We start from the raw sequence: 27,585 nt of genomic DNA, 5'->3' as shown, positions 1-27,585 counted from the left end.
ACAAAAACCGCTATACAAATATTTGCGACTGCATGAATTATTTCGCACATTCTACGTTTTTTGGTCTTCTTTAGTGTATTCATCTCTTGGACTCCATCTACGATTTTTACCCTTCACGCTGCCCTCCATCACTAAATTGGTGATCCCTTGATGCCGCACAACGTGTCCTACTAACCGATCCGTTCTTCTAGTCAAGTTGTGCCACAAATTCCTCTTCTCCCTGATTATATTCAGTACCTCCCCATTAGTTACGTGATCTACCCATCTAATCTTCAGCATTCTTCTGTAGCACCACATTTCGAAAGCTTCTGTTCTCTTCTTGTCTAAACTACTTATCGTCCATGTTTCACATCCATACATAGCTACACTCCATACAAATACTTTTAGAAAAGACTTCCTGACAAATCTATACTCGATGTTAACAAATTTCTCTTTGCCATTGCCAGTCTACATTTTATATCCTCTCTACTTTGACCATCATTAGTTATTTTGGTCCCCAAACAGCAAAACTCATTTACTACTTTAAGCGTCTCATTTCCTAATCTAATTCCCGCAGCATCACACGATTTAATGCCACTGCATTTCATTACCTTCGTTTTGTTTTTGTTGATGGTCATCTTATATCCTCCTTTCAAGATACTGTCCATTCCGTTCAACTGCCCTTCCAGGTCCTTTGCTGTCTCTGACAGAATTACAATGTCATCGGCGAACCTCAAAGTTTTTTTTTTCTTCTCCATGGATTTTAATTCCTACTCCGAATTTTTCTTTTTTTTCCTTTACTGCTTGCTTAGTAAACAGATTGAATAACATCGGGGAGAGGCTACAACCCTGTCTCACTCCCTTACCAACCACTGCTTCCCTTTCATGCCCCTCGATTCTTATAAACTGCCATCTGGTTCTTTCAGAAATCGTAAATAGCCTTTCGCTCCCTGTATTTGACCCCTGCCACCTTCAGAATTTGAAAGAGAGTATTCCAGTCAACCTTGTCAAAAGCTTTCTCTAAGTCTACAAATGCTAGATCTATCTTCTATGTCGTAGGGTCAATATTGCCTCATGTGTTCTATCTAACATTTCTACGGAATCCGAACTGATCTTCCCCAAATGGTTCAAATGGCTCTAAGCACTATGGGACTCAACTGCTGAGGTCATTAGTCCCCTAGAACTTAGAACTAGTTAAACCTAACTAACCTAAGGACATCACAAACATCCATGCCCGAGGCAGGATTCGAACCTGCGACCGTAGCGGTCTTGCGGTTCCAGACTGCAGCGCCTTTAACCGCACGGCCACTTCGGCCGGCCGATCTTCCCCAAGGTCGGCTTCTGTGCATCTGTACTGTAGGTACATTGATAGAAGGGAAATACTAGAAATCCTCATTAGTGAGCGATAAGTGTAGAGTGGAGGTGCGTTTGGTGGTAACTTTTGTATGTTTATCTTGAGTACTCACAAAAAGTCGCCTGCAATGAAAACGTACTGTATCTTACTGCATTAAATTTCCTACAAAAAAGTTTCTGCTCATTTTTTTCTGTGGGACTAATAGTTTGCGGGTAGCGAGCAAGAGAATATGAAAATCGCGAGCGTGATTTATCAAGGTTAGCTGTAACACTGCGGGTTACATAAAACGACAGCGATAGGAGCAGCTGACTCATACATACAGGAACACAGATAAATATAAAGCTAAAATCTGGAAACATCGCGGAAGGAAACGTTAATAAATGGGTCGGCTAAGGGTCTTGTATTTGATCGATACTTTTTAATTAATTTAGACGACATTGTCAAGGAGAGAAAACACGAACCATAATATTCGATATACAGAACAGCTTCATAAGAAAAATATCAAAGCTTTTATGTTTGCTGACGAATACTTTCTAGTTGTGCATGGCGAATATAACTTCCAGACTGCGCTACAGGAACTATACATCAGAGCAAAGTTGCATGATTTAACCATATCGTCCAACAAATTCAACTCCATGATATTCCAAGGCTCATATTAGAAAACCAAACTATTGCACAAGACAACGCCCTCAGATTCTTGGGCTGCAACATATACGTCTAAGAAGTCGGTACTGAAAAAACGACTGAGAAATTCAAAATGATGAGGGGCACGATTAAAAGAATGCTCAGGGGGAAAGCACGAAACGACACAGTGCCAGAATTTTATAAAGTTATGGCAGTTTCCTTTATACTGTATGTAGGCTATGAACTCTCAAACACATTGCAGACTTCAAACAGTAGCGATGATATTTTTGAGAGCAGTCCAGGGTCTAATAAGAAGAGATGATTAAAAAGCTAGACATTCCGGAAGAGTGTAGGAATTTACAACTTAAATGAAAAGATAGATGAGTACAGAAAAGAATGGGAAAAGATACAGAAAGCATTGGTGACGAACGTATTCCAAACTGACTCCTACAATATAGCCCTAAACGAAGAAGAAAGACCGAAAAGAAGATGGATGGATCAAGAAGTCACAATGGACTACATGGTGTAATGACTGAGGGAAAAGATTTTTTTGTAGACGCACTGAAAGTTATCTGTTTTGTAACCTAAATAGGATCCAATAAAGGAAATGAACACAATGCTATGCAGCAGACAGCTTACGTCCAATGGAAGACACAATCCTACCTATGGTGGAAATAATTCATCACAAAACTTCAGCTTACAATATTATTCACCACACAATTGTGCGCAGTGGAGTACACAATCCTGCCTACAGTAGAAATAGTTAATCAAGGCCCATCATTAACGACTAAAGACAGCACCATGAACTACAGTGGTATTATTTCACCATTCTGTAACAGAATACGAATACCAGATAACGTTGTTGGGTGAAATTTTCCCTACTTTAAATAGATACATACAGTGACGTGAAAAGTCATGGGATACCTCCTAATATCGCCTCGAGCCTTTTTTTCCGCGGGCTAGAGAAGCAACTCAACGAGGCATGTTCGCAACAAGCCGTTGGAAGTCCCCTGCAGGCATACAGAGCCAGGCTGCCACTTCACTGAAGCCGTCCATAATAGCGAAAATGTTGCCGGTGCAGGATTTTACACACGAACTAATCTCTCGATACGTCCCATAAATGTTCAATGGCATTCATGCCGGACGATATGGGTGGCTCGAATTGTCCAGAATGTTCTTCAAACCAATCGCGAACAATTGTGGCCCGGTGACAATGAGCGTTGTCGTCTATCATCGTTGTTTGGGAACATGAAGTCCTTGAATGGCTACAAGTCATTCCATTCCATGTAAACACAGCCCACACCATTATGGAGCCGCCACCAGCATTCATAGTGCCTTGTTGACAATTTGGGTCTATGGCTTCGTGGGGCCTGTGCCACACTCGAACCCTACCATCATCTCTTACCAACTGAAATCGGGGCTCATACGACAAGGCCACTTTTACCAATCGCCCAGGATTCAGTCGATAAAGTCAGTGGCCCAGAAGAGACACTGCAGGCGATGTGCTGCAAGCGGAAGCACTGGCGTTGCTCATCTGCTGCCGTAGCCCATTAACGCCAAACTTCGTCGCACTGTCCTAACGGATAAGCTAGTCGCACGTCCCACATTGATTTCTGTGGTTATCTCATGCAGTGTTGCTAGTTTGTTAGCAGTGACAACTCTACGCGAACGCCGCTGCTCTCGGTCGTTAAGTGAAGGCCGTTGGCGAACGCGTTGTTCGTGGTGGGAGATAACGCCTGAATTTTGGCACTCCCTTGACACTGTGGATCTCGGAATATTGAATTCCCTAACGATTTCCTAAACGTTATTCCCCATGCGTCTAGCTCCAGCTACAACCCTCGTTCAAAGTCTGTTAGTTCCCATCGTGTGGCCGTAATCACGACAGAGACCTTTTCACATAAATCGCCTGAGTACAAACGACAGCTTTGCCAGTGCACTGTCCTTTTATAACTCGTGAACGCGATACTACCGCCATTTGTACATGTGGATGTCGCTATTCCATGACTTTTGTCATCCCAGTACACATGCCTTACACTGCAGCTCCGAAGTTAAGTTTTGTTGTAGGTTCAGTCTATGAGTTGCAGAGCAGAGCTGCAGAAAGGCTACGTAGCGCTGATCGCAGTTATGGGCATGTTAGGCATATTCAATCAGCATAGGGTTGAAGTATTGAGAATAATTTCAAAGTAATAAATATGCAGTAAGAATTTCTCAGCAGCAGACAGGTATTCGTGTTCAGAGTCCGTGCCTGTTCTTTGGTATTTTGACGTCAGATTTAGTGTGATCTAACGAGGAATCCACTCTTTGGCAGAGACAGGCACGGATTCAGGGGGGAGGGGGTCATCAACCCGTGTACCCAAAAATATTTCAGTATTTTTACGGAAACTCATTTCTAAATTTATCGGCTATTTTCCGGGGAAAAATTTAATATTGCGAGTAAGCATATCGAAATTTCCAAGGAAATCTAGAAAATTACAAGCCATGTTTAAGGCAAGATACTTTTCGTTGTCCAGATGGGTGGTCTTGTGCCCAAGCCAGCCGCGGACAACACCGCAGCCAGGTAGAGGCTGTAGGAAGCTGCTGTCGACAACGAATCCGATGCTATTCCAAAGTCCACAGGTAGAGCCGGCAAACCATGGGATGTTTAGCGAATGCAGACAAAAAGAGAGACAACCCCAGCCCCCATTAAGAAACAAATAAAAGAGGTACTGACTTCACCTGGCAGAAAAGACTCAAACAAACAGATTTCGCCTCATTTTCCCGCCTGCATAACCACAGTCTCAAGACATGTATCACATTCATAACAGCAAGCGAAATACTGGTAATGGTGAGCGCGCACTTCGATTTTATGTCGTATAAATTACGAGCTCGTCGAATTTGTGTAAGTTTGTTGCTGTTATAGTTCTTACGTCAATTGCGTGACATATGTTATTCCCAAAGCTTTTGACGAGTATTGTACACATGATCCATTTCTCTCAAATGCAGTTGGCTCTGAGCACTATGGGACACAACATCTGTGGTCATCAGTCCCCTATAACTTAGAACTACTTAAACCTAACTAAGGACATCACACACATCCATGCCCGAGGCAGGATTCGAACCTGCGACCGTAGCAGTCGCGCGGTTCCGGACTGAGCGCCTAGAACCGCTAGACCACCGCGGCCGGCAAATGCAGTTCTTTGTGTAACACTAAAGCAATGCATTACACAAATTAATGTTACGATATTAAAAAATATGTTTTGGTTACTGTCATAATTATAAAAAATGCTACGCGCGTATTACATGTGAAAACTTGGGGGTAAAGCGACGTTGAATTTGTGGGTGAAGAAGGGGATGGACATGGATAACGTAAAGTGAAAGTATACATACTGAAAAAACAAAAATATGCTGGCGACATTCGTATGAGGTTCTTCCCCTGCTACTCATAACAGGGATGGTAAACATGAGGAAAATTTAATAATCACCCTGTACTATGAAGAAACTGTGACTCAAGTTTCATCCCCGTTCACTACCTCTCTTAGAAAATCATCACCATCTTCTTTGTAATTTGTCAAAAGTGAAATGTCCACAAACTGATTTTTGTGTTGCCTTTAAAAGCTTTTGACACCAAAGCAATCATTCAGTTTTTTCTGAAAATTCAGTTTTTCAGAACCAGTTTAATGAAGAAGTGTTCTTGAAATATGCAGAAAGTTATTAGAAAACTCGGATACTGTAACGTTACTGTATTCCTTTACGAATTCTTGAAACGCACGAGCCAACTCTTCGTTAGTCATATATGTCCGCATGTCCACCCCTGTAGCTGAGTGGTCAGCGTGACGGATTGCGGTCCAACGGGCCCGGGTTCTATTCCCGGCTGGATCGGGGATTTTCCCCGTTCAGGGACTGGGTGTTGTGCTCTCTTCATCATCATTTCATCCCCATCAAGCGCGCAGGTCGCCCAATGTGCCGTCTAATGTAATAATACCTGCACCAAGGCGGCCGGACTGCCCCGTAAGGGGTCTTACGGCCAATGACGCCAAACGCTCATTTCCATTAGTCGTACATTAACACTCCCTTCACCGCACTCTTGATCACGTCCATCACTGAATTGTCGGACCCATCTCCGCATCACCGGATCAATCATCACATTTTCTCCATAAAACTCTCAAATCTGTAGATGAATCTCAAGTGGTTTACTGTTGTTCGCATTCAGAAAAACAATTACAGGTCTAATCCCACAGGAGTCGGATTTCGATCAAAGACCGATATCTAAACAAGCACTACCCAGCATGAAAAGACAGAACACAAAATGGTATTAAAGCTTCTCCTTGGCTCAAAACATCTACCGCGTATGCGCCAAACTGCGACTGTAGCGCTGCCGTACAGAGGGAACTTACCTTCTGGACGGAGCTCGTTTGTTACAGTGGGTGTGCGCTCTGTTGGATAAGCTAACCGAGGCAGTGTAGGCGCACCTTGTTGGAGTCCTGCAGCTGCAGCAGCTGGAAGAAGGTGTCGACGTCCCGCTGCTGCATGGCGGCGAGCAGGCGGCGCTGCGGGTCGCCGCAGGCCGGGTCCTCCTCGTGCGGCGCCGGCAGCAGCCGCCGCAGCTGCGGGAAGCGCGCCGCGATGGCGTCGCGCACCAGCCGCCCGTTGACGGCGCGCGAGTAGTCCACGTTGACGCGGCCCGCGCCCTCCTCCAGCATCACCTGTCGCCAGCACCACCTACCGTCAGGCCCTTGCCTGCTCTACGCTTGTCTTACCGGGTTTACCATACACGGACACTTTGCGGCTGGCTGCAGAGCAACGATTCACATAACTAAGAGTCCCTCAGGGCTCTACATTAGGTCCTTCGTTATTCCAGGTATTCATAATTTACTACACTACTTCTTTACCTTCCACCAATACTGCATGGCTGGCAGAAAGCGATGATTCAAAGTGCACGTAATGGAGTTCCACAGGGTTCTGTAACAGGTGCTTTGTTATTCTAGGTTTTTATAAATAATGTACTGTACCACTTATTTACCTTCTACAAACATTGGAAGGCTGGTAGTAGAGCGATGATTCAGAGGTTAAATAATGGAGTTCTACAGGACTCTATATTAGGTCCAGTACCACCAACCGTCAGGCCCCTTGCCATCTCTACATTTTTTTTACCAAGTCTATCATACACCAACACATTGCAGCTGGCTGCAGAGCAACGATTCTCATCACTAAGAGTTCCTCAGGGCTCTATATTAGGTCCTTTGTTATTCTAGGTATTCATAAATAATTTACTACACCACTTCTTTACCTTCTATTCTACCAACACGGCATGGCTGGCAGCAAAGTGATGATTCACAGTGCACATAATGGAGATCCACAGGGTTTTGTAACAGGTACTTTGTTATTCTAGGTTTTTATAAACAATGTACCACTTATTTACCTTCTACAAACATTGCATGATGATTCAGAGTTTAAACAATGGAGTTCCACAAGACTCTATATTAGGACCTTTGTTACTCTAGGTATTTATAAATAATGTACTGTACCACTTCTTTATCTTTTACCACCACCGCACACCTGGCAGTAGAACGTGATTCAGTGTAAATACTGGAGTTCCACAGGGTTCTTCATTAGGTCCTTTGTTATTCAAATGGTTCAAATTGCTCTGAGCACTATGGGACTTAACATCTGAGGTCATCAGTCCCCTAGAACTTAGAACTACTTAAACCTAACTAACCTAAGGACAACACACACGTTCCTGCCTAAGGCAGGATTTGAACCTGCAACCATAGCAGTTGCGCACTTCCAGACTGAAGTGCCCAGAACTGCTCGGCCACAATGGCCAGCCTTTTTTATTCTATGTATTTATTAATAATGTATAATATATCCGTTCTTCAGCTTTACCAACACCCTGTGGCTGGCAGCAGAGTGACGATTCACACTATAACTAAGAGCTCTGCATTAGGTCCTTTGTTAACATGTTTGTTTCCTCAGTCCACATATATGAACCTTCATTCATTATTTCTTTGTTCCCACTGAACAGACGTATTTTTCCGCTTACAGGCCGATGGTCCACGAGTGTGGACCTTCTACTTCTCAGTTTTAAAATCAGGGCACGTAAATGTACGTAAATATTAGACTGAGAATTTGTTTTTACCTAACATTTGATAACTATTCTAGACGTTGAAGTTCAAATGTGTATAAATTTTGTTTGTTACTACGAAATAACCCATTGTCTTAAGACCATCATATGTGGACCTCAGATCATTATGCACATTTGCTAATTTCAGTCTGGTCTTGGATAATAGAATACTGAAATAACTGTTAGTTTTACACTCTACAGCAATATGTGAAATATTAGCTGATGAGCAATGAAAAGCTCTTCTTAACAAACGTAATGCAGAATTACCGGATTGGGAAGATGACGAATTCTGGTTTTTGACTCAGGATTCTTCTGCTGAGCTTGATGAAACTGGCTGGTAAAGATGTTGTGCCAGTAGCTCACACAGGAAGACATCCTCGTACAGTAAATTCCACTGACAGTGAAGATGTAGATTATGTAGAAAATGTGCATAAAAAGCGGAAAAGTGCTGTGTTGCAACCAATTTCAGAAGTTATGGTTTACATTGTTGACCAAATGCGAAAAATTGTTGAAGGAAGGAATGCTTCAAAATGCAAGGACTGTGGCTCCAATTCCAATATAAGAGACATGTGTGTCAAATGAGGAAATGTGATAAATAACTCTTTTTATGTTAATCATAAAACGTTCTGTAAAGATTTATTTACTGACAGTAACAAATTATTACTTGCTAGAAATTATTGTACGATTATTATTTTCTTGCATTTGTGAAGTTGCGTTAGGACATAAAGAAACCTGTATTAGAAATCATATAATTCAAAAACATTAACAATCAGAATCCTATTTTCCGCGTACCTTAGCAAATACAGTTCACTGTATCGAATAAAATATATTTACTACTGAATAAAAAATTTTTATTGAAAACAGGGGAGAGAAAATTCAAAGCAAAGCCTAGTGTGTTGTCAAGTAAGTGAACCCTGGACCTCCAGTTTCCCTCAGTCAATCATCATAAAGGTATTTTCATCGCATTTGTGTCATGCTTATCTATTAGTTTTCTGGAAAATATCGAAAGAAAAATTCAGGATTGAAGAGGTATTTGTAAATAATATACTATACCACTTCTTTACCTTCTGCCAACACTGAATGGCTGTCAGCAGAGCAATGATTTGCACTGTAAGTAATGGAGTTCCACATGCTCCTATATTAGCTCCTTTGTTACTCTAGATATTTATAAATCATGTACTGTACCTCTTCTTTATGCTTGCAACATTGTGCAGCTGGTGGCAGAGAAGCCATTAACACTGTAAAAAGAGAAGTCCACAGGACTGCATATTAAGGTCTTCATTATTCTAGTTATTTGTCAATGATTTACTAAATCAGTTCTTTATCTTATAATAACACTGCACAGATGGCATAGAGCAACAGTTCACACTATGCACAATGGAGTTCCACAAGTCTCAATATTAAGTCCTTTATTATTCTAGGGATTATAAATTATATGTCATACAGTTTCGTTTCCTTGTATTAACATTATATGGCTGACTGTAGAGCTAGGCTTCACACTGTAAATACAAGAGTTCCACAAAGATATGTATTACTTCCTCTATTGTGATTATTATTATTATTGATGTTTTTGTTGTTATTTTTACCATTATTCATTCACATTTGGGTCCTATTGGACAACATGGTGTACAATAAAGGACATTTTCCGAGTTTTGTTTTAGTTTCCCTTTGCGTTCTTTCAGCATGGGCTCTTTTCCACTCATCAAACCAAGTTATTCTAATCGTCTTGAGTTTGTCTGTCAGGTCGGCTGTCCATTCGTGAATCTACAGCCTAAATACCTTCTTTTCTTCTATATTAAGCTATTTTATTTCTGCTTCCTTTGGGTCTTCTCTTATCACAGCACCTCATTTTTCCTGATCCAATTTTAGCTTTATTGCGACTTTCGTAGAATTCCATTACTTGTCTGGTTATTTTGGTTGTTTCCATTCTTTTAATATACTCATAGAATTATAGCCTGATTTTTTTCATACCTGGATATATGTTGAAATACTTTTTAATTTCTTTATCTACTCTTACGTTCCACCTTGAGTATGAACTAAATCCATACTTTTTCCTGTTTTATTTTCGTTCATTCTTTTGGATTTCTTTACTGTCTCTCTTTTTGTTTAAAATGAATGTTTCAGGCCCTGAAAAACATTCTTATATGATGGCTGAGTTGTAGTGTCTCAGTTTTGTGTATTTTTAAATACATTATACAAATATTAGTTGTAAGACTGAAGTGTGTTCTAGGTTTGTGGCACAAATTTCGTGAGCAACCTTTTGCCAACAAGTCTCCTGAATAGCTTCACTGAAATATTTGAACTGACAAACTCTCTAGATTTTTCAGAATTTAGTCTTTAAAATTTTGAGTACCAGATTGTTGCTAGATATGTACTTGTGATTTCAATTGATATTTGGAGGCCTACTTTTTCTGCTGTTTCTTTAAGAATCCCGACCTGTTTTTGTGCTATTTGAATGTCCTGATGTACTGTAGAATCGCTAGTTCGTCTGCAAAAACTAAACGGTCTACCCTAGTATTTGTTCATCCTCATTTAACTTGTTCGTCAATTTTCTCTGATTTTAGGTTTCGTCGTTCTTGAATTACCTTTTCTCAGAAGCAGCAGAAAAGTAATGGGAATAATTCATCGCCTTTTCTCATGCTTGTTTAAATTTCAAAATGTTGCAAGAATTCTCCCCTGAATTTTGTACCATTTAGTGTTTGATCAATAATTGCAGTGGTTTTGAGGTCCAGCCCTTGTTCTTTCAGAATCTGGATGAGATATTATGGTCCACTGCGTCGTAAGTTTTTTTTAAATACAAAGGTGCAAACTACTGTCTTATTACAAATTTTGATGTGTGAGAATTAGTTTCAGACCTAAAACTTTTTCTGGGTAAGATCTGTTTGGTGTGAAACGTGCATGATGTTCATCAGTTTTGCTTTCAATTTGTTTTTGTGCTCCGTTCAGGAGAGGTTGATATAGAACTATGTACGGAGCAAGATGAGGCAAAATCCGTCTATAATTACTAACAAGCGTTCTTTCTCCCTTCTTATGGAGTGTACATATGAATGCACTTTTCCTTTAATCCGGAATTTTCGTTGTTCGCCTAATGTTTTGCAAGATCAATGTAGTTTCCTTTAAGGTCTTTGGGCTAGCTGATTTGAAGAGTTCTGAAAGAATTACGTTCTCACCAGATGCTTCGTTATTTTTTGGCATTTAATTTCTCTAGCAATTTTAAATTCATATAGTGCTTGTGAATCTGAATGACGTTTCAGGGGAATTTCTGATGGCAATCTATAGGTGGGCTCAGGGAAATTTAAACATTTTTTGAAATATTTGCAAAGTTCGCAGCAACTTTTTGTTACTGAGTGCCACTTGTTGATCTTCTCTTTAAGCAGAGACTGTGGAGCTGATACCCATTTATCTTAGTTTTTAATGCTGCTTTCTTTTATTTACGTTCCTTTTGATCCGTGTCGTCATGAATTTATAGCAACAAAATATATAACGCTCTATTCACAATCTTGTTATGTTGCTAACTACATACTTTTACCTTGATCAATATTTTTTCATGTTTGAAGCATTTCCCAAAGACTTCAGGTATTTGAAATAGATTTTGTACCTCATTTCATTATTATCGAATTTATCATGATGCTGCCATATCGCGATCTTGGTAGGCTGCATCCCGTGTGGTAATTCAGTTACTCTTGCACTTAAACTGTAAAAAAAGAAGAACGAAGAAGTCGAATTGTGAAAATGAGATTCTACGTGTACAAACTGCGAACAAAACGTTGGTATGATTGACGAAGTGTCGCAAATGTCTTAGTACACAAATAAGAACAAGAATGTCGTATTGGTGAACATCCTGGTACATGTCTCTCAGCTGGACGCCACTTCGGCAATTTGGGGTCCCCGAGCTGAAGGCAACGGGCGTTCACAGTCGATCATACATCAAAGTACTAACTAGGCCTGACATTGCTTAACTTCGGCAGTCGGGCGAGAACCGCTGCATCTCACATGGGAAGGCCGTTGGCTTTGTACACTTCCTCTGTCACTGGGATGTACATCATTCGTTCAGTCCTTGGGCTTTTGATGTTCGTGTGTTCAGTAGATGAAAGGATTAAACTGACGAGGAGAACACGGCAAGTGCCATAACCGGGTTTCCTAGAAACTTCACTCAATGCTAGAGGAGCCAAAATTAGCGACCACGTGTCTTGGCTTATCCGCAGATACTCGACCGTCTCATGGAAAACGACGGTCAACGCTTTAGAGGTACAGAATGTGCCTTTTAGGAGTTAAGTCTAATCGAAGCGCATCGCAATTTTGAGCCTCGTGTTCGAAACTTCATCATTGTTTTTATTTTTGTTTCTCATTTACCTATCCATGTATGTAGAAGATCATTACACGAACGTTTTCCAATCTATACTGAAATAACGTTGTCCTTATTCGTATACTAATTGTATGTCTCGTGAATAAAGTTTTAAAAAAGCAGTAAATGAGTGAAAAAATTATTTGAAATTTTTTTGGTGAAATTCTGATTCGTGATCAATTGATAGCGCCAGTTTTCGGAAACGTGTCGGTTGTCGCGAAATTATTGCCAGTGTGTGAAATCTTCAGCAAGGATAACGGTGTTTCTTTCCCCTGTGACATTCATACGAAGAAATTTCACTGTGACAAATCTGCTTTCGCGCATTGCTCGTGTTTCTCGCAGTTTCTGATTCGAATGTCTCTACGAAAGGCATCACGCAAAGGAATGAAACATATCGTCCTGAAGAATGAACTTAAGAATAAAATATAAGAATTAAGGATTGATATAAGAATGAAAGTAAGAATATGGAAATGTAAAAAGGTTGTAATCGTAGAGTCTTGTAACAAGAAGGCAAGTGAGAGGATGTTATTATGAGTGGCCGGTATCGTCTTTCTACAACACAAGTGCTCTCGAAGATTTACATGGCTCTTTATTTACATGAAGCTGCTACTTAACTGGAATAGAGTCTATATTCGTGGTACAAGCACATTAGCAATAGTTCTCTCGCAGACACTATCGGAAATCTCGCTAATCCAAACTTAAGTCTCACTGTTAGGCCTGCTGGGTGAATATACTGACAGACGCCAAACTGGCGTGTGAGTTAGTGCGTCAGCGACTGAGGCCTTCCGATTCTTTTTTTTTTCTTTATTGGATTTATTCGATTTCCCCACCCCCCCACCCCCAGAGGGGTGGCGGGCCAGCAGCAGCGTAATACATCGCTCTGCAGCCGACAAAAAAGGTAAAAAACATAATTATGAGATATAGCAATAAAAACAGGTGATAAAACGGTGACTGCTTAAAAACGAACATGGTGAAAAGTTGCGAAGAAAATATAAAAAACAAAGGGTGGGCGAAGCTGATGAAAACACACAGTAATTAGGCAGGCACAATTAAAAAACACGGCAAAGTCTGGTTTCTGTTTGCAGCAGTTAAAAAGGGGAACACACAACACTGAACACTCCCAGAAAACTGCTCTATAGAGTACAAATGCATATAGGGAAGGAGGACCCGGACAGATGAGGGTGTAAGAAAGGGAGGAAGGAGAGGAAAAGCAAAAAAAGGGGAGCCGATGGAGGGAGAGGACACAGAAAACAGGGTGGCAGGACAGATGCGAGAAGAAGGGAAGTCAGTGGAGGGGAACATAAGGATGCAGGGGAGAAAAAGAAGTCAAATAGAGGGTAGGCAGCGAAAAGAAAACGGGGTGGAAGGGGGGGAGAGGGAGCCTGGGAAAAGGGACAGAGGGAGGGAGGGGGAGGTGAGGATCAGAGTTGATAGGAGGGATAAATGGAGGGAGAGAGGGCATCATCTGGGAGTGGGAGTTGATGGAAGCCACCTTGGGAAAGGAGATGAAGGGTGTAGAGGTGGAGGGTAGGGGTGGGACAACGGTGAAGGAGAGGCAGCAGCCAGGGGTTGGAGAGAAGAGCAACCAGGGGGTGGAGGGATCAAGTCGGTGGAGGAGGGAGCGTGGGGTGTTCTGGTCAGTGGCGGCGGTGTAAACACATGCTGCCGAGAGGGCTTTGGCGGAGTGTTGTTTACCAGCGTCTCTCTGGTCTCTCTCATGATGGAGAGGCTCGCTTGATCCAGCGCCTACTATCGATCTTTGCGGTGCATCTTTGCTGGTGACCGGTATGCCAGAGACAGGTTACGCCAGTGCAGTAACCACTGAGAATACCATGTATACATATATAATAAATGTATGGCTCAGCTGTAATTTTACAATCAATATAATGACCTTGTATTCCCTAAACTGAGAAGAAACATTCGTGTACTAAGTGACCTTCTATGGACATGGGAAGATAAATGGAGAAAATGAAATAAAAAGCAATAATTGTGTTTCTAACAGAGTACACAAAACTGTAAACCCGTGACACTATCCAGTATGCTACCCTTTGGACTGAGCTTGGTGGGCGCCAAAGAGTGTCTAAATTACATCGAAAACTTTGACTGTCGTGGTCACTTTCTCAAAAACAGTCGAGTATCTATGGATAAGCCGAGATAAGTGTTCGACTCATTTTCCAGTGAACAAAGTTCCTGGCAGCTATGGTTATGACATCTGCTGTATTCTTCTCGCGAGGTGTGTGGTGAAAATTTTGGGTAAATAATTGAAACGTAATAAGTGGTTACTAGGGTCATTCGATACGAAAGCATCGATCCGCAAATTATCGCTATGAAGATGAAAGTAGTCAATACCAAGAAGCATGGATACTTTTTCAGTGCCCCAAACGTATACCTGTTTCTGCAGGAAAGTCGGTCTACAGGAGTACTCTCACACACTAGAGCTAGTAGTTCGGGTGACGGACTTGGCTACCGCGGTTTCTGGGGAGAGAAAGCGGAGTGTGGGAGTGTGTGGGTGGGAGTGGAGTGCCCACCTTGATGCGGTCGTCGTAGTGCAGCTGGACGGCGGTGGCGATGGCCGTCTGGCCCAGGCCGTCGGGTCGGTTCACCTCGAAGCGCGGCTCGCGCACCAGCAGGCGGATGCAGCGGAGGTGGCGCTCGCGGTTCCGGATCGTCCACGAGGGCGCCGCCGTGAAGTGCAGCGCCGTGCTACCTGCCGACCACACACACAAGCGTCAGCTTCCGGTCCCCACACACACTGCAAATGTCAACAAGGATTAGGGCACTGCAAGCGACTGCCCAATCCGCGTGGGGTCCACTCGCTTGTGGTGTCCGAGAGAAGACACCACTGGCCATTAAAATTGCTACACCAAGAAGAAATGCAGATGATAAAAATATTAACAAAATATTAACATCTATCCAAGCAACAGATTTACACAATTCCTTTGATAAATGTTTGTACAGACATCTACTGCAAAATCTTCATTGGCCATGACACAATCAAGAATTAATTTACATGCTGTTTGCCGATGGTTTTGAAGCCTGAGAAAGGAATAACATTGTTCATCTGATAGTAGATTTCACATGAAACAAAAAGAATACATTACTATCAGTAATGGCATTTTTTGTGGATATAGCAAGCCACCTCTATCAAGATCTTTAATTAGTTTGTGCTCAGCACCACATGCCAGCTGTTTATCTATTGTTAAAAACTGAGCACAATTACCACACTTTAACTTCTTTACTGTGCTGTAGCAACAGTATCCAGCAATGAATGTAAGCACTGGTAATTCTAGACCGATAAGTTCCAGATCACACTGACTAACACTTAATTTACGAATACCTGATGTTGAGATGTCACAGGTAGCAATAAGACATTCACACTGATCACAGCTTTGTGGAGATCTAATTACAATTTTCTTAGCTGAGTCACCTTGTAAAGAAAGCTCTATCAAAGTTGTTAATCTCAGCTTTTTCTCTGCCTCAAATATTTGCCTCGTTAACACATGGTACTGGTATCCAGATAGCTGTCCATACAATCGAAATCTGGCTTCCAAGGCATCAGTCTGAAATTTTCCAGGCAGCAAGTATGACATTTTAATTTTTGACAGACAGTACGTTCTCAGTTCTAATAATGCATATGTTGTATGCTTGAGTACAGAGTGTGTTTCCTTACTGAACTTACCACTCGACAAATTCATGGAGCTCTAGTTGTATAGCAAATTTAGAAAATTTTCTATAAATTTACACCTCTCATCAACCTTGTGGCTTGTTACAGGCTTTTACATTTCCTCTCCAAGTCTAAGATCTTTCAAAGGGGACTTAATATTCACAATTTTCCACCATGTGCTTCCTTCATAATTTCTAATGGTATTTGTAGGCCCCACCTCCAGCAAACCACACTTGATGTCGTTGAAAATTTGACAGACAAGCTTTACATTTTGTTTTTCTAATGAAGAGGGCCACAGAGCTTTCATATTTAAACTTTACCCAGATTTCAATAATTTGTTGATTTCAATGTCAAATATGGACCGATTGCAGAAAATGAAGGTTGCGTTCTCATATATGTGTTTCCAAAGCTGGGGAAGCAATATGTTAGAAGTTCATCTTTCATATTCACCACCCAGTTTTTTCTGACACATTTACAAATGTGTACTGGGTCTACAACATAAAACAAGGGTCTGGAATGAAGTGAAGGGTGTGGGTACAATGAACAACAGGTCGTCATTTTATTTACAGGCAAGATGTGGACAACATCTTTTAGTGATGAAATTACATCTTGCACCATAAACACATGAGCAGTAATTGCATGAGTTGTGGTATCATGTGCTATACCAACTAAATATCTTCCTTTGTAGTCCATGGCTGGCTTAATGTGTATTTCATCTAATATGAGTGTTACAAAACAATCATGATGATTCAGGTTTGATACTTTCTCCCTAATGTAAACTAGAAAGTTTGGACTGTTAGGATCAACATTAATATTTGCACAGATGTTTCTAATAGTATTAAGATAAGACGGAATAATATTCCCCGTGCTCCGTATGAATCTGTAAGCACGACCTGAAATAAAAAACAACAAAGAAGCAAATACTAAAACATGGGGAGGAAACCTGTGTCTCTCAGGAGGCGAAAAGCTTAAGTGAAACTGGCTTCTTACAATTCAACAACAGTTTAAATTTTTCCGTCTCATTCTAAGTTGTCTAAAAACTCAACAGTGATGATATTATAATATGTGCTAGATCATGGTCATTACAGTTTTTGGAACTTTCTTGGAAGTGATTTCTCAACCCTTAGCATAAATGTTTACACTGAGTTTCTCATTAATAATTATGTACAAAATATGATGTGGTGTTCTTTCAGTGCCTACATATAAAAAAAACCGTATATATGAATCTTTCACTGCTATTGACCACTTTTCACTACAAGTAACAGAGTCAAGCTTCTTTTTATCTCCCGGTGTTTCCTTATCTTAATCCAACCCCAGTATGTTCGAGTGAGTGTTACATTTCATGTTCTTTTAGGGGATGGCGTTAGGCAACTAAAGTGAGGTTGCAACTCGTCACGTGATCTATCTATAAAGGAAGTCAAGGTTACACCTATGAATCTTGGATTCATTCAGTATTCGCTGAACCTCCCCCTTTCCATTTCCGTTGCGCAATAAAAGGCCTTCCTACTTCCGTACCCTGAGGTGGCTGAAGTCACGGGATACCTCTTAATATCGTGTCGGACTTCCTTTCGCTCGGCGTGGTACAGCATCTCGACATGGTATGGACTCAACAAATAGTTGGAAGTGCCTCTATAATCATTCATAAATGCGAAAATGTTACCGACTCAGGATTATTTGCACGAATTGACCTCTCGATTATGTCCCATAAATGGTCGATGAAATTCATGTTGGGCAGTGTAAGTGGCCAGATCATTCGCTCGAGCTGCTCTTTAAACCAATCGCCAACAACTGTGGACAGGTGATATGGGACATTGTCATCCATAAAAACTCCATTGTTGTTTGGGAACATGAAGTCGATGAATGGCTGCAAATGGTCTCCAAGTAGGTGAACATAACAATACCAGTCAATGACCCAGTCTACTTTATGTAAACACAGCTCACACCACTATGGAACCACCACCAGCCTGCATAGTATCTCGTTGACAGCCTGAGTCCATGGCTCCGTGAGGTTTGCGCCACACTCTAACCTCTGAAATCAGGACAGAAGAGTCCTAGGCCACGGCTTTCCAGTCGTTAGCTTCCAACCGATGTGGCCACGAGCCCAGCAGAGGCGCTGCAGGCGATCTCGTGCTGTTGTCAAAAGACACTCGCGGCGGTCGTCTTCTGCCATAGACCATTAACCAAAATTTCGACCCACTATCCTAACGGATAAGTTCGTCGTACGTTCCACATTGATTTCTGCGGTTATTTCACGCAGCGCATCTTCTCTGTTAGCACTGACTACTCTACGCAAATGCCGCTTCCCTTGGTCATTAATCGACAGCTGCCGACCACTGCACTGTACATGATGAGATGAAATGCCTGAAATTTGCTATTCTCGGCACACTCTTGACACTGTAGATCTCGAAATATTGAACTCCCTAACGATTTCCGAAATGGAATGTCCCGTGCGTCTAGGACCAACTACCATTCGGAGTTCAAAGACTTCCATCGTGCGGCCATAATCACGTCGGAAACCTTTCCATATGAATCACCTGAGTACAAATGGCAGCTCCGCCACCGGTCGGTGTGGCCGAGCGGTTCTAGGCGCTTCAGTCCGGAACCGCGTGACTGCTACTGTCGCAGGTTCGAATCATGCCTCGGCCATGGATGTGTGTGATGTCCTTAAGTTAGTTAGACTTAAGTAGTTCTAAGTTCTAGGGGACTGATGACCTGAGATGTTAAGTCCCATGGTGCTCAGAGTCATTTGAACCATTTGAATTTGAACCATTTGAACAGCTCCGCCAATAGACTGCCCTTTCATAGTTTGTGTACGCAAAACTACTGCCAATGTATATGTGCGTATCGCTACCCCATGACATTTGTCATCTCAGTGTATATTTCAATTAAACAATGGTCAGCTAGTTTTAATAATTATTCTTGAGTCAAAACGTTCTACAAAAGCGGATAGTTTTTGGATATTTTACTGAAATCACAGACCTCGTGTATTCAGTTCAGTTAAAGAACAATGAGTTAGAGGTTTTCAACCTCTTTGCCACTTCCCAGATTTCATTTCCAGGTTGTTGGTTCACAGTTTTAATCTGCTAGTACGTTCTTGCAAATGCGTATTTCCATAATAGATGTTATTGCATATATTCTGTCGCTCACACTAGTCTTTGATGCATTTTCACTTTCGAGTGAACATATTTAAGGATAGCTGAATGAAGGGGCCATGATCATTTCGACAGCATACTGATATGACAGCACGCTCAGATAGCGCAGTCTGAACGAAGAGGGAGAGGTGCAGACAGAGAGAGGGTCATTCAGTATTTTACATCAGAGCTGGAATACCAGCTGCTAAAAGAGCCAGAGAGGCCAGAATTCAGTCCAACGTCGATGTCAGGGTTATTATGGACGGTGGACTGGCTGACATCAAAGGGCAGGGTAAGAAGACAGCTGTGGCCTGTTCAAGGAGCCATTCCAGAAATTAGTTTAAGTTGATTTACGGAAACGGCAGGGAATATACACGATGACTGGAAGAAGTTTTGCGCTTCACTCCTCCGGGACACAACTTGAATGTTCTTTTGCTGTTTTGTTTTCTTTTCTTCTTCGTCAAAAAAAATAACCGCATTATTTCTACAAGACTTTCAGCAACCTCTGTGCAAGTTACAGTTAAGTTTCCTATAGTATTGTAAAATCTAAGGGACTGATATGCATGCTGCATTATCCGTTTAGTTGGAACATGTGCAGGTACTGTAGTGAGCCATCTCTTCCACATGAAATACTCTACCAACGGTTTTTGTAGGCGCGCATCATGATTGTGTTCTGTCTTCGGTGTCCTCTACTGATTAAGTAACCCTTAACAGGGCTGACATCCATAATCTACACGTGATAGGCAAAATAATGTGAATATCTGTATTACTTGGGAATGATTTATTAATAGGGTGATGGACCCCCCTTTGCCCGTAATACAGCTGCGATTCTTCTTGGAGTACTGGCATACAATGATTATATAGTCTCCAGTGGAATGTTATGCCACTCTTCGATCAGAACCTCTTCTAACTCCTGTAGTGACGAGGGAGGCGGAAATCTGCTGCGGAGTCTGCTCTCCAATACCGCCCACAAGGGTTCGATAATGTTTAAGTCCGGGGACTGTGTTGGCCAGGGAAGACGCTGCAGTTTATTTGCATGCTCCTCATACCACGATTGTACTGCACTGGCTGTGTGAATGGGTGCATTATCGTCTTGAAATATGGCACCGTTGTTGGGGAACAACATTTGAATCATGGGTGCACCTGATCACCTGAAATGTTCACATAAACGTTGATTGTAACACGGCCTTTGAGAGTAATGATGGGACCAGCAGAATACCACGATATGGCTGCCCACACCATCACAACTCCAGGTCTTTGCTTTACCGTTGAAATCAAGTAATCAAGATTGTAGGCATCTTTTGGCGTTCTCCAGACGTAAACCCGGCCCGATGTTGGAAATAACGAAAAGTTGACTCGTCGGACCAAATGACGTGTTTCCACTGATCAGCCGTCCAGGACTTGTGCTCCTGACACTACGTTTTAAGCTTCTTTGCGTTTGTTGTCGTCATTAATGGTTTCAGTACAGCAGCTCGTCCATGAATGTTCGATTTATGGAGTTCTTGGCGGACAGTTTAGATAGATACAGGATCTCGAAGATGGCTATTGAACTCTCCAGTGACTTCAGCCGTCGTAGTTTTGTATTGTTTCGACACATGTTAGCTTCCGATGATCTCATATTATTTAGTTTCGACTTGCGCCCACTATTACGTTTACACGATGATGTCTTTCCATGTTTTGTGTAGGCTGTTGAAACAGTTGCTCTTGAAACATTCAATACGTTGGCTGTGTTGGTTACTGATGTTCCAGCTAATCGCCCCCCCCCCCCCCCCTCGCCACACAATCTGCCCTCTTTGGAACTCTGTTAGGTCTTTCATTGCACGTCGACCTCGGCCTTTGAATGCAAATACGAAGTGTGCACTACCCGTAAACAATCTGCACTGATGCCTAGTCCGTACTGAACATGCACAGTCCAGCGCAATGCGTGTCTTACCTGCGTTGTTGACCGTCAAACGCAACCATCCCATTACTACCAGTGCTCACATTATTTTGCACCTCCCATGTACTCGTCCGGCCGGCCGCGGTGGTCTCGCGGTTCTAGGCGCGCAGTCCGGAACCGCGCGACTGCTACGGTCGCAGGTTCGAATCCTGCCTCGGGCATGGATGTGTGTGATGTCCTTAGGTTAGTTAGGTTTAAGTAGTTCTAAGTTCTAGGGGACTGATGACCACAGCTGTTAAGTCCCATAGTGCTCAGAGCCATTTGAACCATTTGTACTCGTCCGTGACCTGTTCACTATCGGGTCACCGTTAATGTTTTCGTACTGCTAGAGATCAGTTACTGGTAGTCATTGTTCTTCCAGGACACTCAAACAAACAAAGAAATCTGAAATTGTTCTTCCCGAGCACCAGTCGCGCCATTTTTTTATCATGCACCGTAAGGTATCTTGCGGGGTATGGATTTAGTCCTCCATTAGACAAATGCGAAAACCATCTGCAATCATTTTCATTCTTCGAGTGACTTGCCAAAAATTGTCGCTAGAATACCAACAAAGTAAACGTCTATTTCTCCTGCAGTCTGAACACTTGTACTCGGCGTATTTTAATCGTGAGTAGTGAAATCTCTTCAGGGAACAGTAGCAGAGCGCAGCAGATGGCGTAACAAGATAGTCCAATTCTCGAGTGGGCTGACAAGCGGGGTGTGGTCACACGTTCGACCGACCAGTACTGGAGCTGCTGAAAAATTCATGCTGGAACAAGTGTCCAGCTGACATCGCGGTAAGATATCGCGGCGCGTGACTCGGCTCACCACACGCGATCCACTACGGACTGTAGATCTGACATTGCTTACCTTCGTAGCTGGCGGCTACGCACTTTCCATCGCACGAGAGGCAGAAATTTTAATGACCACCTCGAAAAAAAATGGTTCAAATGGCTCTGAGCCATTCTAAAATTTAGAACTACTTAAGCTAACTAACCTAAGGACAGCATACAACACCCAGTCATCACGAGGCAGAGAAAATCCCTGACCCCTCCGGGAATCGAACCCGGGAACCCGGGCGCGGGAAGCGAGAACGCTACCGCACGACCACGAGCTGCGGACCCACCTCGAAAAAATAAAGTCTCCCAAATTTTCTTTTGTGAAATGAGGCTGTTTGTACCACCTGAGACCGGCGACCTTTGTATCGGCTTATATCATAAAGGTTAACGTCTTCCTTATGCAGCATTTTACAAAATTTCTAAGGCTTTTGTGGCCACTTGATGACAAATTTCCCATTGGCTTCTGTCTCCTTTTCTTTTGCCAACATTTGATGATTTTTCTAACGTTTCGGCAGTGCTCTGGCGTTGTCAAAGATTGACGCTCCACTGCTGCTGAAGTTTTGACAGTACCATCCACTCGTACTGGCTAAACGTCATAAACACCATAGAACAAATGTCGCCCAAAGAACTCAAGACAGAAACCAACAGGCAGTTTCCCAACATTTTTATTAAGAGTGTTTGACAGTTTCGGCTTTTCAACCATCAGCAGATCTATAAATGACAAAATATAAAAAAAGCATAGCAACATATTTACCAAACAAAACCGGAGATTAAATGTGCGAATAATTTTAGTAGCGAGATGACGGCGTGTAGTCAGTGATTTAAATATACAGATACAACCTCCAAGGGCGTTTTAAATTGTTTCTATGCTTTTACATTAAGAGTGCAACGGGAATTCCACTGTTAAATGCAGAGGAGGGAGCAGATAGGTGGAAGGAATACATTGAAAGCCTCTATGAGGGTGAAGATTTGTCTGATGTGATAGAAGAAGAAACAGCAGTCGATTTAGAAGAGATAGGGGATCCAGTATTAGAATCGGAATTTAAAAGAGCTTTGGAGGACTTGAGGTCAAATAAGGCAGAAGGGATAGATAACATTCCATCAGAATTTCTAAAATCATTGGGGGAAGTGGCAACAAAACGACTATGCACGTTGGTGTGTAGAATATATGAAAAAGCATCATCCACACAATTCCGAAGACGGCAAGAGCTGAAAAGTGCGAGAATTATCGCACAATCCGTTTAACAGCTCACGCATCGAAGCTGCTTACAAGAATAATATACAGAAGAATGGAAAAGAAAATTGAGAATGCGCTAGGTGACGATCAGTTTGGCTTTAGGAAAAGTAAAGGGACGAGAGAGGCAATTCTGACGTTACGGCTAATAATGGAAGCAAGGCTAAAGAAAAATCAAGACACTTTCATAGGATTTGTCGACCTGGAAAAAGCGTTCGACAATATGAAATGGTTCAAGCTGTTCGAGATTCTGAAAAAAGTAGGGATAAGCTATAGGGAGAGACGAGTCATATACAATATATACAACAACCAACAGGGAATAATAGGAGTGGACGATCAGGAACGAAGTGCTCGTATTAAGAAGGGTGTAAGACAAGGCTGTAGCCTTTTGCCCCTACTCTTCAATCTGTACGTCGAGGAAGCAATGATGGAATTAAAAGAAAGGTTCAGGAGTGGAATTAAAATACAAGGTGAAAGGATATCAATGATACGATTCGCTGATGACATTGCTATCCTGAGTGAAAGTGAAGAAGAATTAAATGATCTGCTGAACGGAATGAATAGTCTAATGAGTACACAGTATGGTTTGAGAGTAAATCGGAGAAAGACGAAGGTAATGAGAAGTAGTAGAAATGAGAACAGCGAGAAACTTAACATCAGGATTGATGGTCACGAAGTCAATGAAGTTAAGGAATTCTGCTACCTAGGCAGTAAAATAACCAATGACGGACGGAACAAGGAGGACATCAAAAGCAGACTCGCTATGGCAAAAAAGGAATTTCTGGCCAAGAGAAGTCTACTAATATCAAATACCGGCCTTAATTTGAGGAAGAAATTTCTGAGGATGTACGTCTGGAGTACAGCATTGTATGGTAGTGAAACATGGACTGTGGGAAAACCGGAACAGAAGAGAATCGAAGCATTTGAGATGTGGTGCTATAGACGAATGTTGAAAATTAGGTGGACTGATAAGGTAAGAAATGAGGAGGTTCTACGCAGAATCGGAGAGGAAAGGAATATGTGGAAAACACTGATAAGGAGAAGGGACAGGATGATAGGACATCTGCTAAGACATGAGGGAATGACTTCCATGGTACTAGAGGGAGCTGTAGAGGGCAAAAACTGTAGAGGAAGACAGAAATTGGAATACGTCAAGCAAATAATTGTGGACGTAGGTTGCAAGTGCTACTCTGAGATGAAGAGGTTAGCACAGGAAAGGAATTCGTGGCGGGCCGCATCAAACCAGTCAATAGACTGATGACCAAAAAAAAAATGCTTTTCATTTTTATCTTACACAATGTACACTACTGGCCATTAAAACTGTTACACCAAGAAGAAATGCAGATGACATTCATTGGACAACTATATTATACTAGAACTGACATTTGATTACGTTTCCATGCAATCTGAGTGCATAGATCCGTAACAACGGCCTTGATACGCCTGGGAATTGAATCAAACAGAGATTGGATGGCGTGTACAGGTAGAGCTGCCCATGCAGCTTCAACACAATAATACAGTTCAGCAAGAATAGTGACTGGCTTATTGTGTGGAGCCAGTTGCTCGGCCACCATTGACCAGACGTTTTCAATTGGTGAGAGATTTGGAGAATGTGCTGGTCAGGGCAGCAGTCGAACATTTTCTGTAACCAGAAAGGCCCGCACAGGACCTGCAACATGCGGTCGTGCATTATCCTACTGAAATGTAGGGTTTCGGAGGGATCGAGTGAAGGTTAGAGCCACGGGTCGTAACACATCTGAAATGTAACGTCCACTGTTCAAAGTGCCGTCAATGCGAACAGGAGGTTACCGAGACGTGTAACCAATAACCAATAACCCATACCATCACTCCTGGTGATAAGCCAGAATGGCGATGACGAATACACGCTTCCAATGTGCGTTCACCGCGAACCCTCCAAACACGGATGCGACCATCATGATTCTGTAAACAGAACCTGGATTCATCCGAAATATGACGTTTCGCCGTTCGTGCACCCAGGTTCGTCGTTGAGTACACCATCGCAAGCGCTCCTGTCTGTGATGAAGCATCAAGAGTAACCGCAGCCATGGTCTCCGAGCTGATAGTCCATGCTGCTGCAAATGTCGTCGAACTGTTCGTGCAGGTCATTTTTATCTTGCAAACGTCCCCTTCTGTTGACTCAGGGATCGAGACGTGGCTGCACGATCCGTTACAGCAATGCGGATAAGATGCTTGTCATCTCGGCTGCTAGTGATACGAGGCCGTTGGGGTCCAGCACGGAGTTCCGTATTACCCTCCTGAACCCACCAATTCCATATTCTGCTAGCAGTCATTGGATCTCGACCGAATCGAGCAGCAATGTCGCGATACGATAAACCGCAATCGCGATGGGCTACAATCCGACCTTTATCAAAGTCGGAAACGTGATGGTACGTATTTATCCTCCATACACGAGACATCACAACAACGTTTCACCAGGCAACGCCGGTCAACTGCTGTTTGTGTATGAGAAATCGGTTGGAAACTTTCCTCATGTGAGCAAGTTGTAGGTGTTGCCATCGGCGCCAACCTTGTGTGAAGGCTCTGAAAAGCTAATCATTAGCATATCACAGCATCTTCTTCCTGTCGGTTAAGTTGCGCGTCTGTAGCACATCATCTTCGTGGTGTAGCAATTTTAATGGCCAGTAGTGTATAACGTTCGTCTGCAGCTTCTGCATTTATTAAATTTAATATCTCTTTCAATATATTCAGATTATGTCACATTTTGGAAATGTATAATTGACGTTGTAAAAGTTTCCGTTCGAAGGTCATAGATTCCAAAATTGGTATGCCGATCAGGCGTAATCGTCGTGAGCATTGGGGCAATCGTCCCACGGATGTAGCACGTTGAAAATGCTCGCTTGGTAAAACACAGTTCCTGTTGCATGACGAAGTACGTAACGGTCTGCTGTACATCCTCGTTCGATTGGAATCGTCGAATCTTTAAGGCACTTTCAGGGGACCGAAGTCGTGATAATCGCACGGGGAGAGATCAGTATTGTAGGGTGGGTGCTCGAATGTCTCTCACTTGAGTTGGCGTAGCTTCTGCGTTACGACATTCGTGATATGGGGACGTACAACCAGCACGGAACTTGGCCCTCCGTCCCACGAAGGTGATTTTCGATAGACGTGTTGCCCCGCACACGTTCATCATACTCCACTGTTTGTGCTACAGCAACCAAGAAAAGTCTGATTGATGCTCTGTGGAAGAATTTGAGAGTAACGTCGCCGTAGTTAACGTTTACTCATTTACCGCAAGCACATCGGAAAAAATGGCTCTGAGCACTATAGGACTTAACATCTGTGGTCATCAGTCCCCTAGAACTTAGAACTACTTAAACCTAACTAACCTAAGGACATCACACACATCCATGCCCGAGGCAGGATTCGAACCTGCGACCGTAGCAGTCGCGCGGTTCCGGACTGAGCGCCTAGAACCGCTAGACCACCGCACATCGGAAAGACACGAATACCACACAAATCTCTTGACCACATGTCGATGCTTATACTCTCGGATCGGAGTCACGCTACGTAGTCGAGACGCCCTCAAACGCAAACGTTTTGGTGGCCCCTTATATAAAAGTTACTCCATTCTACATCTTCTAATATTCGTTATATTTTTACATAAAAATATTTTCAATTACGTGTAACCGATAACTTACGAGCCACTAATACCAATCATTGTCAGCCTTATTTAATCTGTTACTATGCATTCCCTGGTCCTCTTCTTTTATGTACTGACCACGTGTTAAAATTTTAGGTAACATGTTCATTTTATTCTTACATTTAACAAACATTTTCTTGTTTGGTAAATCAATTGATATGTTTTGTTTATATTTTGTTATTTTTAGATCTGATGATGTCTGAAAAGCTGAAATCGGTAATCAGTTTTAATGAAATACCATATGACCAAGACACTGACTTTTATAATTTATCGTTTGTTTCCAGGCACAAGTCTGTATTGCTAGTGCGTATAGAAAGTCCTACGCCTTAGTATCGTAGCAAGCTGATAAAGGAGAGAAAAAGTAAAATGGCGCAGCTCATAGATTACGTGGACTATGGAGCGATAATTTCTGCATTTAAAGGTAATGAAACTGAAACTATACATGTAGAGCTGTCTGGAGTGTAAGACAACAATGCCTATTCATATGACATAGTGATTCGCTGACGGACACACATCTCAAGCGATGGAACATGTCTGAATGCCGAGAAACAGTGGCAGATCGTCCCTGAGTGAGGAACGGTGAACTGCAGGGTTGAGTTGGACGTGCTGGTGCCCGAAAATCCGCTAATCACTATCAAGGCGATGGTGCGAAAGTGAAAATCAACAACGGATTAGTTTTCCGCACCTTTTACTGAGTTTTCAACATGACAAAGGT

At 42.4% G+C, this 27,585-nt stretch overlaps 1 protein-coding gene across 1 annotated transcript in view; it reads right to left on the bottom strand.

Moving 5' to 3' along the window:
- LOC126419688 (transient receptor potential channel pyrexia-like) overlaps window positions 1-27,585 on the bottom strand; it is a 213,010-nt gene that overhangs the window by 90,550 nt on the left and 94,875 nt on the right. The window contains exons 5-6 of the mRNA XM_050086872.1: window positions 14,931-15,109; window positions 6,406-6,639 (exon numbers count right to left, since the gene is read on the bottom strand). Coding sequence (XP_049942829.1) covers window positions 6,406-6,639; window positions 14,931-15,109 — 413 coding nt within the window. The remainder of the gene's footprint in view (window positions 1-6,405; window positions 6,640-14,930; window positions 15,110-27,585) is intronic.

Source organism: Schistocerca serialis, chromosome 9, assembly GCF_023864345.2.
Source record: "Schistocerca serialis cubense isolate TAMUIC-IGC-003099 chromosome 9, iqSchSeri2.2, whole genome shotgun sequence".
Taxonomy (NCBI): Eukaryota; Metazoa; Arthropoda; class Insecta; order Orthoptera; family Acrididae; genus Schistocerca; species Schistocerca serialis.
The sequence above is the reverse complement of the archived record's forward strand: the minus strand, read 5'-3'. Positions and strand labels throughout refer to the sequence as shown.